General features: G+C 36.1%; 1 protein-coding gene across 8 annotated transcripts in view; it reads left to right on the top strand.

The window, feature by feature from the left end:
• dmd (dystrophin) overlaps window positions 1–15,676 on the top strand; it is a 108,634-nt gene that overhangs the window by 79,226 nt on the left and 13,732 nt on the right. For 7 of the 8 annotated variants that reach the window (XR_009434249.1, XM_059553680.1, XM_059553673.1 and 4 more), the window contains 7 exons: window positions 9,451–9,512; window positions 11,317–11,391; window positions 11,506–11,707; window positions 13,076–13,161; window positions 13,519–13,676; window positions 13,786–13,952; window positions 15,460–15,571. Coding sequence is in view for 7 of the 8 variants with exons in the window: in XM_059553680.1 (XP_059409663.1) it covers window positions 9,451–9,512; window positions 11,317–11,391; window positions 11,506–11,707; window positions 13,076–13,161; window positions 13,519–13,676; window positions 13,786–13,952; window positions 15,460–15,571 (862 nt within the window). In the remaining variant the exon portion in view is untranslated. Of the gene's footprint in view, window positions 1–2,135; window positions 2,450–9,450; window positions 9,513–11,316; window positions 11,392–11,505; window positions 11,708–13,075; window positions 13,162–13,518; window positions 13,677–13,785; window positions 13,953–15,459; window positions 15,572–15,676 lie in introns of those variants that run through there. The other variant, XM_059553679.1, reaches the window with a different exon arrangement.

Genomic DNA, 15,676 nt, shown 5'->3' with positions numbered 1-15,676 from the left:
ATAAATGCTGTTCTTTTGAACTTTCTACTCGTATAAGAATATTGAAAAAAATCTATCACTGTTTTCACAAAAATATTAGGCAGCACAACTGTTTTCGACATTGATAATAATAAGAAATGTTTCTTGAGCATCAATTCTGTATATTAGAATGATATCTGAAGGATCGTGTGACAATGAAGATTGGAGTAACGACTGCCTAAATTTCAGCTTTGTCTTACAAGGATTATTTTAAATAAAAAATATATCAACATATAAAAGTTATTCTAAATTATACAAAATATTTCATAATTACTGTATTTTTGGTAATATAAATGCAGCCTTGGTGAGCATAAGAGACTTCTAAAAAACTATTATTGACCCCACACTCCTGAACATTAGTGCACATAGGCTTATAATAAGAGTCATTCCAGTAAGGTGATGTCATCACTTGTGTGGCTTAAAATCTATATCATCCTCAGAAATGGTCATGTGGTTAACAGATCAGTTCGAAACAACCAAGCTGAAACCCCCCAGCATGTGATACATGTAATTACTCACTCGCTTGGCATACAGTATTTCATTTCATCTTTACATTATGTGCACAACCTTCATATAAATTCAGGGCAGCATTTGTGCTCATGGCAGTGCATGAATCTGAATTCAAGTAGGGGAGAACTGATTCTTAATGATGCTGTCATAGATTATGAATGTCATTAATGCTGGTCAAGCAGAGCAGTACTTGCAGTCAGATTTCCAGCCTATTGCATATGATAAGCTGCAGGACAATAAAGGGGATCACTTTATAATAACTTTAATAAGTCATCAACAAACATTAATGCTTAACAGTTCAGTAATTCATTCACTCATTTATATGAAATATACGTATGAATCCAAGTTTCGTGACATTTATATATATGTACAGTAGTGATCTAAAGTAATTATGTCAGTAATGAAAGTTATTATGAAAAGTGTTATCCAATGAAATGTTTTACCCATAAACTTTTTATAGGCTTTTTACTCATAAACTTCATGAACTCCATCCCATCCAATACATTAAGCAAGATAAGCAAATTATTGCATATTATGTGGATCACAATTTATTTAGAATTCATGCAAAATGTAAGCTTAATAAAATGAGATTCTGGCACTGTAGCACCAGCTTCTGTCAGAGAATACATAACCCATCTAGCTCACCGCGCGACAAGACAGTAAATACTGATCATTTCCACACGAGTGGTTGTGTCTCAAATCCCAGTGAACTGCCTGCCTTACCTAGAAATTGATTTTTTTAATCATAGATATGTTTGAATATTGGATCCAGACATTATTCATTTGTTTGTTTATTTATTTATTTCACAAAGACTATTTAATTCAAGAATGGTGACCATAGGCTAAGGTTTTTTTTTTCTCAGATATCTGATCTGAGCATTATCATCAGAATGTTAATATTTAATTCAAGCATACCTCATGATTAATGGCGAGATTGCAGTTGATTAGGCATTTCTGAACAAGTTCAGACATTCTTTTCGAGCATTTTATTGCAGGATGAGTGTTCAAACGTTGCATTGAACAATTTGGCAAATCACGGTCACGTTCGAACGCGGAATTTATCATAATAGAAGCATTAGAACATTCCATTAAAGCATTTTAGGCATCATATTTTAACTAGCCTATTTTCACATAATGTTCGATTCGAACGTTCGACGTTGTGATTCGCCAAATAGTTGAGTGCAGTGTTCAACACTCCTGCACCATTCCATTCATTCACATATTTTCATCGTAGATTGTTAATTGAGCTTTTTTTGTCTATCATATTCCAACGTTTTAATTTTTTTCGACCATTTGATTTTTAGCTTTTTCCGTTTTATTGGTTCGATTTTTATTGCTTCATAGGCACAATCAAACGTTTGATTACATTATGGAAACCATCAGTACGTTTGAATGATTTATTCGAGCATTTTAAGCATCAGACTCTAGTTTAAACAGTTAATTAAGCATTTTTTTATATCATTTTAAAGTTCAGAAGATAACTTGAGTAGGCGTTCGAACATTGCACGGACAATTAGTCTAATCACACCAGCGCGTTTGAACCGACAGCATAATAGGCGCGTTACATTCCAGCATTTTAAGAATCTTTATTTTGTAGGATTTCTTTATTTAAACGATTTTCAAAGCGCTACCCTAAAATGCGGTCTAGGTAGGCGGCATGCTAGGTTTTACGGCACAGCCTGTAGTGAGCGAGAGAGAGAGAATGAGTTAGAGGGGGAAGGGAGCTGGAGGAAAAGCTCCGCCTCGTCTGAGCCACTCTGGCTGAGGGAGATCGCAGGGAAGTCGGATGCTTTTTCCCCTGTAGAGTGGGAACACCGCGGAGGTGATTCGCCCCAAACAACATCGAGTCGTCGGGATTTTAAAAATATACACTTTGGATTCGCCGATTACCGAGAGGCGAGATGAAGGAGAACTTGAGAAAGTAAGTGCAGTGCAGACCCGAATAAATGTCGGCTCGTGCGAGTAGAGGACGCCGAGGAGTTTTGCATTCGCCCATCTGCCGTTTAGCCGCTGCTTCTTTGCCGTTCTCGTTTTCTTTAACGTTACAGCTAAGCAGGTGCTTGTTCAGGTTTTACATGGAACCAGGGCAGCCGGGGATGTCCTCGTATTAGCTACATGCCCGTTCAGCGCTTGATTTGTTTATTTTTCCAATGCCAAACACATCGATAGTTCCTGATGTTCCTGCTGTGCCTTTTTTGCAGCATGCAGATTGATAAACCTAAAGCGGCGTTCATATTGTCATGTATGTGTTTGAGTTGTATTTCATTGGAAATCATTATGTTGATAGCGAGGCTTGGCCTTTCAGACTCCTCCATATTCTTGTGCTTTCAGTAAGTTAACGTTATGCCACACAGAAGATCACTGTTTTGGTTTTAACCACATACTTACGACTGCGTTTGTATTCAACCATAACCAGGAGCCACAATTAGAGATGTCTGCGTGATGCGTCTTTGTGTGGGTACCCTGTGCTGTTAGATGCATGCATGTATGTAGGTGGGCATTCCTCCTCCTTGTCCAAACCCACATTACTGCTGTAAGTTACTTCCGCTCATGCACCGCTTTGAGATGTGCAGGTATGGAGATCTCAGTGGGAAAATTGCCATCAGGCCATTGGCATGCTCTACCGAGACTACCTGAACCTAGAGGGCGCTGCCAGATACTGACAGAGAGCTGCCTGTGGTGCCCACAAATTGTGTAGCGTAGTTTTCAAACTTTTTGATGTCAAAGATTGGCCATTCTTAAAATGTGAAGACGGATAGACCTATATATTATGATGTGTACAGAAACTTATTGTACTTCTTCGGAAGAAATATTTAGCATGATATAGATAACATGTTTCCTAAATGCATTTTAATTAATTAATTGGCTCTTGCTGCGTCATTGTACTACATGTTGTTGATGTTTTTGTAATTATATATACACTACAATTCAAACGTTTGGGGTCAGTAAGTTTTGTTTTTATTATTATTAATACTTTAAGAATCTGAATAGCTTCTTGTGCTTTTATTCAGAGGAGATTTTTTTCTTTTTTAATTGACCTAAAGTGACAGTAAGGTTTTTGCATTGTTAAATGTTTATCTTTTCTTTTTTTTTTTTTACTTTATATTCATCAAAGAATCAGTTTCCACTAAAATATTAAGAAGCATCAGCATATTATGATCATCTCTGAAGGATCATGTGACACCAGAGAAATGGCTGCTGACAATTCAGCATTGCCATCAAAGGAATAAATGTCATTTTAAAATATGAAAACCATTATTTGTTTTACTGTTGTTAATGGATTTTTTTTTTTTTAAAGTGCAGGCTTAATAGTGAGAATAAGACTTTTATTAAACAAAAACATCTTGCCGACCCCAAAATATTGATTTGTACTGTATTATGTAGCCTACTATGTGATATGTTCTATTTCTCTGTATTGAGTTGACAGCTTTTTTCTATGAAATTTCAAACCAGAGGAGACATAGATAGATAGGGCTATTTTTTGTTTTATTTGTATAGAACTTTTCACAAAGAATACTGTTTTAAAGCAGGCAATCTAGATGTATTTATGTATAGCAAACTTATTAAATGCGTGCATATTGCAAGGAAGGAAGGAAAGAATATTTTGTTGTCGTAACAAATCTAAAGTATTTTTTCCTTTCTGTTAAAAGTGACTGTGAGTAGAATAAATTAATTGTTATATGCATGGCATCAATCTATGCATTTTGACGAATTCAGAGCCGTTCAGAAGGCCATTCACACATGAGTTCAGTCTGATTTCATGTGTTTATTTAAAAACTGCTGAAATGATTCCACGAGTTTAAGGAGCTAGAAGGGTTACATTAGTCTCACTGTTGTAAACCGGCTAGTAAACCTATACAGTGTATTACTCTAATATTTAAACCTGGTAAACTTGCATTTTTTGAGTATAGCAATTAGGGATGCACCGGTTGACCGGCCATAAATTGGAACCGGCCGGTTTTTGCTTAAAATACTCGATCGGCAATCGGCCGGTTTTTGGTCTTTTTTCGGCTGATTTTTCCGGAAGTGCGCCCGCATGCACATACTAAATTTTAATCGTTCGCTATGTCATTTGTGTGGAAGTATTTCAAAATCTGTGTGCAGGACACGGGCAGCAGTTCAGCACTGGAAGTGCAGAGCTTCATGTCTGAGGCACAGATAGCAGGAAGCGATCAGCCGTTGGTGTAACGTTACTGGCGTACAAATAAGAGCCCCTTTTCTGTGTGCACTAAAGCTGCGCGAGCGTATACTGTACCGGTTCGCGCCCTGCACACGCGTGGACCGTGAAGAGATATTCAGCTCAACTTCTCACGTGTTGGATGAGAAACGAAACGGACTAAACGGTGACAAAACTGAAATGTTTTTTTTTTGTAAAGTAGAGCTTGCATACATGTTTGAAAAGCCAGAAGTAAACGTCAGTTCTCTATAGGATGATTATTTTTATTTTACCTTAAAATTACATTGACTTAATTTGATTTAAAAACCTGCTGTAGCACACTGAAAAAAAGTGTTTCATTCATCCAATTAAAAATTTTTAGGTTAATAATTCACATCTATATTTTTTTACTTGAGACAATAAGTTATTTTTCATTGGCTCAAGTAAAAAAATATAGATGTGAATCATTATAATTTTTTTAATTGGATGAATGAAACACTTTGCATCTTTGTTTTATTCGCACCAACATTATTTGATTTTAACATTTTGGAATAATATATTTATATAACATACTTTTATTTACTCTCACTGGTAAAGACCTTTTTTTTTTTTTTTTTAAACCAAATTTAAAAACTAAAACAAATAGGCTACTGAACGCTGATTAAGAAACATCTTATTGAATGTGTGTTGTGTTGTTTGGACTGTAGAACTATGCAGTTATTGCCTTTAATTTCACATGTTACAGTTAATCTTTTCATTTAAGGCCAGTTCTATGTAGTTTCAACCCAATTCAAAAACAAAAGCTAAATGCTGATGTCTGTACCATCTATGTTTGTATTGAATGTAATTCCTGTGCAGTTACTGCTGTTAATTTCAGATGGTTAAGGTTATTTTTTTCAATAGCCAAAAGACAGTTTGGCCTATTAAATACCAAATAAACATCTTATGCACACTTTCCTTCTTTCTTGTTTGTTGCTAAAAGATTAAAAAATCTGTATCGGAATTGGCCAGTTTGCTTGTAAAACATCGGTATCGGAATCGGCCATGAAAAATCATGATTGTGCATCCCTAATAGCAATATGTGTATTAGAAATATAATTTATATTGTTAGTTCAGATAAATGTTTCACAGGGGTTCCAGGTTAGCAGTATACCTAACAAAGATGCTATCACAGTCCCATGGTATTGGTATTGCTATGGTACTTTTTTAGTGGTCCATTTTGAAAGTGATTCCATGCCATAATGTTTGCATTTCAGAGACACTAGTGTTTTCTGCAACCCTTTTTTAAAATCCTTTCATATTTTCATTCCGACCTCTTTGACTTTTTCCTAGAATATTTCTTCTGAAAAACAATGCTTGGAAGTTCACTTTCATCTCATTTTTGTTGGTGGTTGGAACCCCAGTTTGTGTTTCTTCCTACTAAAAGCACTGTAGGGTCTGGGTATAATTTATTAGTTTTGAAGTTTCTCAAGCTTATTAGAATTCTGCAGAGCTGCTTGGCTGGCTTCAACCCAAAATCACAAAAACATCCCGGTCCATAGCAACACTTCAAAACAAGGCATCTCAGTAGTGTAAATTGCATTTCCACTAATGGATTCATTTAGAGCCCTTGTAACAAAACAGGCCCTAGTGTGAATGTAGAAATCTAAACTCTTTTCTTTTACGATTTATACAAAGACGACCAAGTACAATAACTCTGATGCTTAGAACTACTCCCATGGATCTAAACAATGGACTTCAAACTATTTATTCATGGGAAATATCAGATAAAGTGAGTCGCAAGATGAGTTTTTGACTCTAAGTTCCAACAGTCTTTAAATGTTGCGTAACTTGTTTAGTTTTGGCACATTGCCTATTCAGTCTTTACTCAAGGGACCTTAAACTTCTGGCATAATGTGACAAAATGTTTGTTTTTTAAAAATCATATGCATTATATTGCTAGGGAAAACACATTACAACATTTTGTACAACATAAAAGTCCCTTTCAACTCATTTTTTTTCTTTTCCTTAAAGGCATCGTTCACTCAAAAATGAAAGATCTGTCATTTCTCATGTGGGACTTTTTTTCCATGGAACATAAAAGGGATGTTTTTGAAGAACATTCTGGTTATTATTTTCAATATAATGAAAGTGAAATAGAAACGGAGGCTGTAAAGTATGTAACAACATGACTGTATCCTAGAATTGGTACAGTTGTTTTGCGAATGGACTGATTTTGATATGTTTATGCTGCCATTTTTTTTTCGCGTAACCACCCCATTTCTCATTTACTTCCATTGTACTGAAAATAATGGCCAGGCTAAGGTATTCTTTTAAATTCACATTCTGTCTTCCACAAAATAACACAAGTAACAACATGAGTAAATAAACTACAGTTAGTATTTTTTTAGCCATTGTCATGATAATCTTCCATTATTGGATTTATTAAAAGCATCTGAGTATCTGTTGAAGATGAAAAGTATAACTTTGGTATTCTTGAGTTTGAAGACTACACAGATTTATTGTTTGATGTAAAATGACTCAAGGCCTCGTCTTACTTTGTAATTTGTATTACCCTAGATCAGCGGTTCCCAAACTTTTTTTCCTGCGCACCCCCTTCTATGTCCCAACCGGGTTGGCGCACCCCCAATCCCCACTTAAAAAAAATGCAGTTTTTCTTTTCAGTTTTACAATTAATTTTTTTTTTACATTAATTAAAAAATGTACTTAAAAAATATAAGCTATAGCCTAATGTTTTTACGTATTTTGTGTTTCATATATTATTTTCAGACATGAGCAGACCTACTCACAGCATTTAACGAACACAAGCGCCCACTTTGGCAGAATTCAATTCAAATAGTCATCAACAGCCATTAGTTCGGTAAAATTGAGCATCAGAATGGACAAATTTGTTTTTAAGGGAGAAAAAAACGAAATGTGGAAAATGCCAGCAAATGAACACATAGAAAAAATAATAGTCAGAGTATCAGTAGTGAAGGAGAGTGTTGGATTTTCGGTTTGCCCCGCAACTTAATTGAAGAAGTTCAGGCAAATAGAAACACCATATACTACGTAGCAATCATCCTTAATTGAAGAAATGTGGCAAAACATCTCTAATATTATTAAATTCGAAAGTGCTTTCCATATTTGGATCAACATATGCTACATTTGTGAACGCACATTTTCTGCAATGTCGCGCATCAAGTCATGCTCCCGTGCGCGTCTTACAGACTGCATCTTAAGCCTATGTTAAACTTTCCGCGTCCGCGAGGAGACCGTTATGGACCGTTAGGTAGGCGTGATGTAAACATCGTCATGGGAGAGTGTGTACGGATGCTCTGTGAGGACGAACGCGTGCCTCCCATTTTTTATGACCGCGCGGACAGGTGCGCGTGGTCAGTAGGATTCAAAAGCACAATTGCACATGTGGAGGCAGTGTGAAGAAGCCCATTGCTAGTCGAACCTGTGCAATCCGTCAATAAAAGAATGTAAAGACAACCAGATGTGCAATAATTCTGGGCACCTGTTTGTTTGCAGAGCGGATGGTCAGCGTGCGCTTTCGGAAGTATAAATGGAAGAAGCCTGCGTCCGCGCTGGCCGTGTACTCTGTCTGGATTGCTCATGCGGAAAATATAACACAGGCAACTTCATTGTGCTGTTACTCCTTTCGAGCTGAATCTAGCTCCCGACAGCATCAGGTGTTTTATTTATATGGGGAGTATAATTATTTATTTATTTAAATGAATGTAATCGATTAGATATCATATTTATGCTATAATATTATAAATCAGGTTGGTTTGTATTGGTGACGTAATATGTAAATGATATGCATGCAGCCTGCGAGACTTGCACTTGGACCATAATGCGGCCCAGTGGAAAAAAAGGTTGAGAACCACTATAACACAACGGTTATGGAAATTAGAACGACAGTTCTTTGAATTAAATTGCAATGAAGTTACAAACGATCCACATCATTAAAGAGAATAAGCTCCGAAATAGATCAAATAAATAAAAACGAGGATCAATCTGAAACTTTTGAAATGCGAAAATTAAATTAGCCTACACACGATCCACAACATAATTAAGTTGCAAAGAGCATAGGCTCAAACATAAAATAAAATAGGATGCATCTGGAACTTTTCAAGTGCAGCGCAAAAGTCGCTCAGCCTGCAGCGAAAGAGAGATTTCCTCAAGATTTCCTCATTTTCTTTCTCTATTCTCTTCGTCTCTGTTGCCTCCAAATCCTCACTCTCTCTTGTTGGCCCCTCTCCTCCTGACTAACAATTTATTATAAGATGTCCCTCTTGACCGTTTCCCTGATTTCAGCCAGTTAAGCATATATATAATATATATTATGGAATAAATGAAACGAGTTGGCACGCATATAGCCTAGCCTGCAGTAGTACATAAAAGAAGAACAGTGCGTAGGTCTTCTACGTTTCCATCGAAAACTAATAAATTATAGTTTTTTTTATTTAAAGTAAAAGCTATTACAAAGGAAATGTTTACTGTTCATGTTTTTATTGTATGGAAAAATAGAATAAATAAAAAAATAAAAAAAACAGACCGCCATTATATTTTTCCTCTCACGCACCCCCTGGTGGCAGCTCACACCACACTTTGGGAATCCCTGCCCTAGATGGATGACACTGTCTCTAGCACTAAATATGAGTCATAAGCACATTTATGGATGTTGTATAGCATAATTTGGTATTTATTATAAAGTATGTTTTTTCAAACAGAGGTAGGCTAGTGTTTATTGTATTTCATCATGTTTTTACTTTCAGTCACCAGACCCAAACAACATGTTGGGACCACCCAAAGATGGCAGAACTGTACCAGTCATTAGGTAAGCCTGATTCAGATCTGATGTGCATATGGCTGGACTGAATATTAATAGTAATTTCATTATCATTTTTTTAATACTGTTGTCATGCAAAACTGTTAATGGAGATATTCATGTGGCATTTTATTGTATATTAAAATGTTTTAGTAATTATTCAGCAAGGATATAATAAGTGTATATTTAATGTCTTCATGTTTTCTCTTGGCAACAGTGGCTGTAAAATAATGGTTCATGTAAAATCACGTCATATATAATAATATTGGTATCGCAGTGGATAAGACACATGCCTTTGGTGTGAGAGACCTGGGTTCGAATCCACTGTGAGATAGTGGTGGAAATTATGATTCTTTCTAGAGATTCGTTCATTTTCAGTTCGTTCACCAAAATGATTCGTTCAGAATCGTTCACTGATTCGTTCAGTGACCATTTCTTCATATTACACAAAATAAACCAGCAGGTGGCAAAAAAAAGTATATTATGTCTTAAGTCAACGAACGTATTCACTGGTTACAAAAACTGATCTAGCTTTATTAATATGTGTGTATAATCGCATTCAATATATAAAGTCAAATTAAGTTGTTCAGATGAACAAAGCACAAGGTCTTCTTGCCTAATTAGCATTTTAATTGTTTGGTGAGACAGTTTGTATATTATATATTCACATTCATAAATCGGGGATTAAACGTGGAGTTGCTAAATATCAAAACAAGCGTTTGTGCACTGCGCTTTGCATTTTGTGAAATTGACATGCTGAATGGCAGACTTACCCGGTTTAGTCTCATTCATTTCGTTCACGAACGAGATAAGCTATGTACCAGTTCATTTCATTCACGAACGACATGTGTACCAGTTCAGTCTTTTCATTCACGAACGAGATGTATAAGCTCGTTCAACTCGCTCACGAATGACATGGGTACCAGTTCAGTCATTTCGTTCACGAACGATAAGATCTCTAGATCTAGTTCAGACTCATATGAAACTCGTTCATTGAAGGGCGTATTCGTTCACTACATTCAACAAATCACATGCTCTGTTACATCTCGTACTCAAAGGCTATTGGCTCGAGGTTGTAACTCTTTGACAGGATGAAATGGTTGTTACCCGGTTCACTGAGCTGCGCATGCGCTGCTTATAGCGCCACGCTGCTGTGGAGGGAGAAACTTCACTGAACGAGAAATATGATTCAGTGGATTACGTGAACGAGAACGATTCGTTCACCTAAAAGATTCGTTCACCTAAAAGATTCGTTCACCTAAAAGATTCGTTCACCTAAAAGATTCGTTCACCTAAAAGATTCGTTCAAAAAGAACGATTCGTTCACGAACGACACATCACTACTGTGAGACACCAATGTGTCCCTGAGCAAGACACTTAACCCCTGGTTGCTCCAGAGGCGTGCGACCTCTGACATATAAAGCAATTGTAAGTCACTTTTGATAAAAGCGTCAGCTAAATGAATAAATGTAAAATGTAAATGTACATAAAATTGAAAGGCTGAACCATATTTCGCAAGTCTAATTTGAAGTAGTTATACCTCCGGCTTTTGCAGTATTTGAATCTATGTGGTAGCGTAATTGCCCTTGAATAAAATGTCAGATTGTTAGACGAAACATGTTTGATCAGTGTACTTAAAATGCAGAAAATAATTGAATGAAACTAGCTTGATGTTTTGGCTGCCTGTTTTTCAGAACCCAACAAATAAGATCATAATTAGAAATTGTCGAATGCTGAGTTGAGAGGTTTGACTGTGACCGTAATGAAATGTTGCATGACCAGTTTGCTAAAATGAACATTTGTTACTAAACAGCGGATCTCAACAACGTACGGTTCTCGGCATACAGGACGGCGATGAAGCTCAGACGAATGCAGAAAGCTCTCTGCTGTAAGTCCACAGAATGTCCTTTTTTCAGTTTGATGGAGAGCTGAAATATTCCTCCTTTTGTCTAAAACCAAGAAACAGCATAGCAACACTTTTGCTTTTTTTTCCTGTGCACAGTGGATCTTCTGGGCATGTCTGCAGCCTGTGAGGCCTTTGAGCAGCACAATCTGAAACAAAATGAACAATTCATGGACATCATGCAAGTGATCAACTGTCTGACCAGCATCTACGACCGGATGGAGCAGCAGCACAGCAACCTGGTTAACGTGCCTCTGTGTGTGGACATGTGTCTCAACTGGCTGCTCAACGTTTATGATACGTACGTTCAACCATGTTTTATTATTTGTGTTTATAACATGTTAACCAATAGCTCAAATTCAAATTTTATCATTTACTCTCCCTCATGTCATTCCAAATCATGACATGCTGTCTTCTGTGTAAAGTAAACAGAGAGATATTTTGAAGAATGCCCTTGAATCATTAAAATTCATGATTGAAAGAAGGTCATGTGAGGTTGTAGCAACATGAGGTTGAGTAAATGATGACAGAGTTTTAAATTTGGGGTGAACTAATCCATTAAATCTTTGAACATATGAGTCAGAGAGCATCAGTTGGAGCTGAAGTCAGTTCTCAGCATGTTTCTTCGTAGGATCACACTGAGCCATAAATCATGCAGTGTTTGTACATGGAGGTGGTAGATTCCACAGAAGACCCCCTGTATGCCCCCCAGAGTAAACCCAGAGAAAAGCATTGGAGTTGTTTTTATTATAAGTCTTGCAAAGCTGTGTTATTTACAGAAGATGGGGTGTTGACATGGTATCTGTGTGTCCTTAAAAACTCTTAAATAATTTTTTTAAAGCCTTAAAAAGTCTTAAATGTCTTAAATGGTATAAACAACGTAGATGTCATTTTAAGAGGTCTTAAGGTTCAATTTCAAAAGGCCATGATTTAATGTTTCAAAGTCAAAATGTGGTGCCATTCTTCAGGCTCACGGTTTCAAAATAGTTTCCCATCAATAAATACATTGCATTAATGCTACTGTTGAAGAATTATGACTGTTTACTCTTGTGTTTAAGTTGAAAGATGTTGTAGGAAAGCGTCCCTCTGCACCACCCCATCACAGAAAGGAAAGACTAAAACAATATTTATTATAGTCAGTATATAGATTTTACTAGTGTCTAAACAATACTTTTTTAAAGCACATTATTATCATATCTGCAAAATCCAATTTAAATCAACCTCTAATTAGTATGTATTGATATGTTAGTACATAAACCATTTTAAATACAGACTGAATAAAGTTTGTTTTGATTATTTTAAACTTTTTGCTGATATAAATGGCATTAAGTCCTCATTAAATAAGTGCCCCAACCTATTTATTTATATAAAAGAGAATACACTTTTCTTTCCTTTTTTAAATTACGGGTTTGTTCTGTGTTGGACGTATGATATTAATTGTTTTTGTTTATTTGTGTGCGAAACAGGTCTTAAAATGTCTTGAATTTGATTTTAAAAACCCTTCCTATACTCTGAGTGCACAAAAAAAATTCTAAAGAATGTCTTTAACAGTAGTACTGTATATTTGACCAACTTATGGTGCAGAAACATTGAGAGTACTTTGTTTCTGCAATTGACGGTCTCGCTTTAGTCATTCGTCCCCATCTTATTTTATTTATTTTTACTGCAGAGGACGAGCCGGAAAGATTCGTACCCTATCCTTCAAAACAGGAATAATCTGTTTGTGCAAAGCTCACCTTGAAGATAAGTACAGATGTAAGTTTTTCTGCTTATCTTATGTGCTTCTTTCTTTCTATTCTGTCTTTAAGGCATAGTAAGAGCCAAGATATTCACTTGGTTTATGCAGCTGTACTGCTAGCAGTTTACAGCTCTCTCAGGTGTTTTACGTGTCTTGTAGTATGTTGTCATTGTTTGCTTGTTAATAGCACTGCTGTAAACACAGTTGATAAGCTTTGAAGTTTGCTAGTTTAGAGTATATAGCACGAGGTATAGTGCAACAGCTGCTCAGAAATAAATGTTTACCCACCTAGCAACCGCACAGCAATTGATGGCTTTTAGATTAAGTGTTTTACTTACACTTCAGAGTGACAAATTTCTTCCTGTACTCTCTAGTTTTATTCCGAGAGGTGGCCAGTGCAACAGGCTTCTGTGACCAGCGACGCCTCGGCCTCCTTCTGCACGACGCCATTCAGATCCCCAGACAGCTGGGCGAAGTGGCGTCTTTCGGAGGGAGCAATATCGAGCCCAGCGTGCGCAGCTGCTTTCAGTTTGTAAGTAACCACCGTATTTATTCATGAACAGGTTAAGTTAAAGCGACCATGTAGAATAAGCACTTTTTCTGCGTTTCTTGAGTTGATTTTCTTTTGCTCTGATATGAAGGCCAATAACAAACCAGAGCTAGAGGCTTCAGTCTTCCTGGACTGGATGCGTTTAGAACCTCAGTCGATGGTTTGGCTTCCTGTCCTTCACCGTGTGGCGGCCGCTGAGACAGCAAAGCACCAGGCTAAATGCAACATTTGTAAGGAATGTCCTATTATTGGCTTCAGGTATGGACCTTTTCTTTAGTGTTATTCAGAATGACTGATTTGGCCTCGGGTGCTTTAAAAATATCAGCAGTTTTTTTTTGTGTGTGTGTGTGTGCATTATATTAAGCATTGCACCAAACTTCAAGGCAGACTTTGAAAAAGAATAACTTGGTCTGTTTTGAGGCTTGGAAAGCTGCACTGTTTTTTTTCTCATTATTATTGGTGGGAGAACACCGTAGTTCTAGTTCTTTGCATAAAGTATTTTCATATATTTCACTTTGAATTCAGCATGGTATCAACGTGACCCTATTTACTTTCTTCCTTGTCTTATGAATCATTAGTTTGTCTTTTCATGAGATTTTTTGACTGTTTAACTAATTTTTCAATCTATTATATTTCCAACGATTAAGATCATGGATAGCATGGGAAAACTCATGAAAAAAATCATGAAAGGCATCTATGCACTGCTTCGCATTGTTAGAATAGAAAAGTTATCAGATTGATCTAAATTCTTCAATATTTTTGCTTCAGCAAATTTATGTTCCATGATATTTTAACCAATATTAAATTATTATGTTAGGCTGAGAAATTGCACTTCTGTTGTTTATGCACAAAATATTCAATATATCATATTATCATGTTAGCCTGTACGTAGGTTAATGGTAGTATTAATACATTATGTGTTGGGTCAGCACTTCTAATGCAAAATCTTGGTCTTGTGCATGTGCAAAAAATGTCTAAAAGATGTTTTCACTTGGCATAACCCACTGATTTACAGTGAGAAATAATGTGGTGTTGGGGAGATTAAGAGAGATTTATTAGATTAAAAATTATGATTTTCTTCACTCCAGAATAACATTCATTTTTAATGCCCTGTCGTCAAATGAATACAGTTCACTCACTAAAAGAAAACTGTCAATAATAGCTCACCCTAATGTTATTCTAAACCCATGTGAATTCCTTTCAAAAGTTTGGGGTCAGTAAGATTTCAAAAAAATATGTATATATATCCTAAGCTAACCAGAGTTGCATTTATTTGATCAGAAATACAGAAGACCAGTATAATGATATATTAAAACTTTAAATAAGTGTATTTTATTTTAATCTGTTTTAAAATGTTATTTCTGTGAAATAGTATTCTGTCACAAGATCCTTCAGAAATCATTCTTATATGCTGATTTGGTATTTGTATTATTTCTTTATCATCTGTTTTGAAAACAGTTGTCCTGCTTAATATTTTTGTGGAGACACTTTTAAAAATATAAAATTCAAAAGAGCAGTTTTTATTTGAAGTAATCTTTTGTATAAAAAAACCATCTTTTGTAATGTACATTTAATGCATGTAATGCACCTTTGCTAAATAAAAGTAAAAATGGAGGATGAGAGAACAGGGAACAGCTCCACCTGGAGGAGCAAGATGCAGCTACACTTTTCCCGGAAATAACCTTACATGCATGTCCCTTAAGATCCAGAATGTTTTGGCAAAGACTTCAACACTGATCTCACTGTTTTTGTCTGGTCTCTACAGGTACCGAAGTTTAAAGCACTTTAACTATGATATCTGCCAAAGCTGCTTCTTTTCTGGCAGAGTGGCTAAAGGTCACAAGATGCAGTACCCAATGGTTGAATATTGCACACCAGTAGGTTTTTGCTTTTTGCCTTCATAGCATTGCATTGGAAGTTTAGTATCTGGCAAAGTCAATGTGTTTTAAGATTAAAGTACGAGTTATGACTTTTTGTCTCCT

The sequence above is a fragment of the Carassius carassius genome, chromosome 7 (genome assembly GCF_963082965.1).
Source record: "Carassius carassius chromosome 7, fCarCar2.1, whole genome shotgun sequence".
NCBI lineage: Eukaryota > Metazoa > Chordata > Actinopteri > Cypriniformes > Cyprinidae > Carassius > Carassius carassius.
This window is presented reverse-complemented; position numbering and strand designations above follow the sequence as displayed.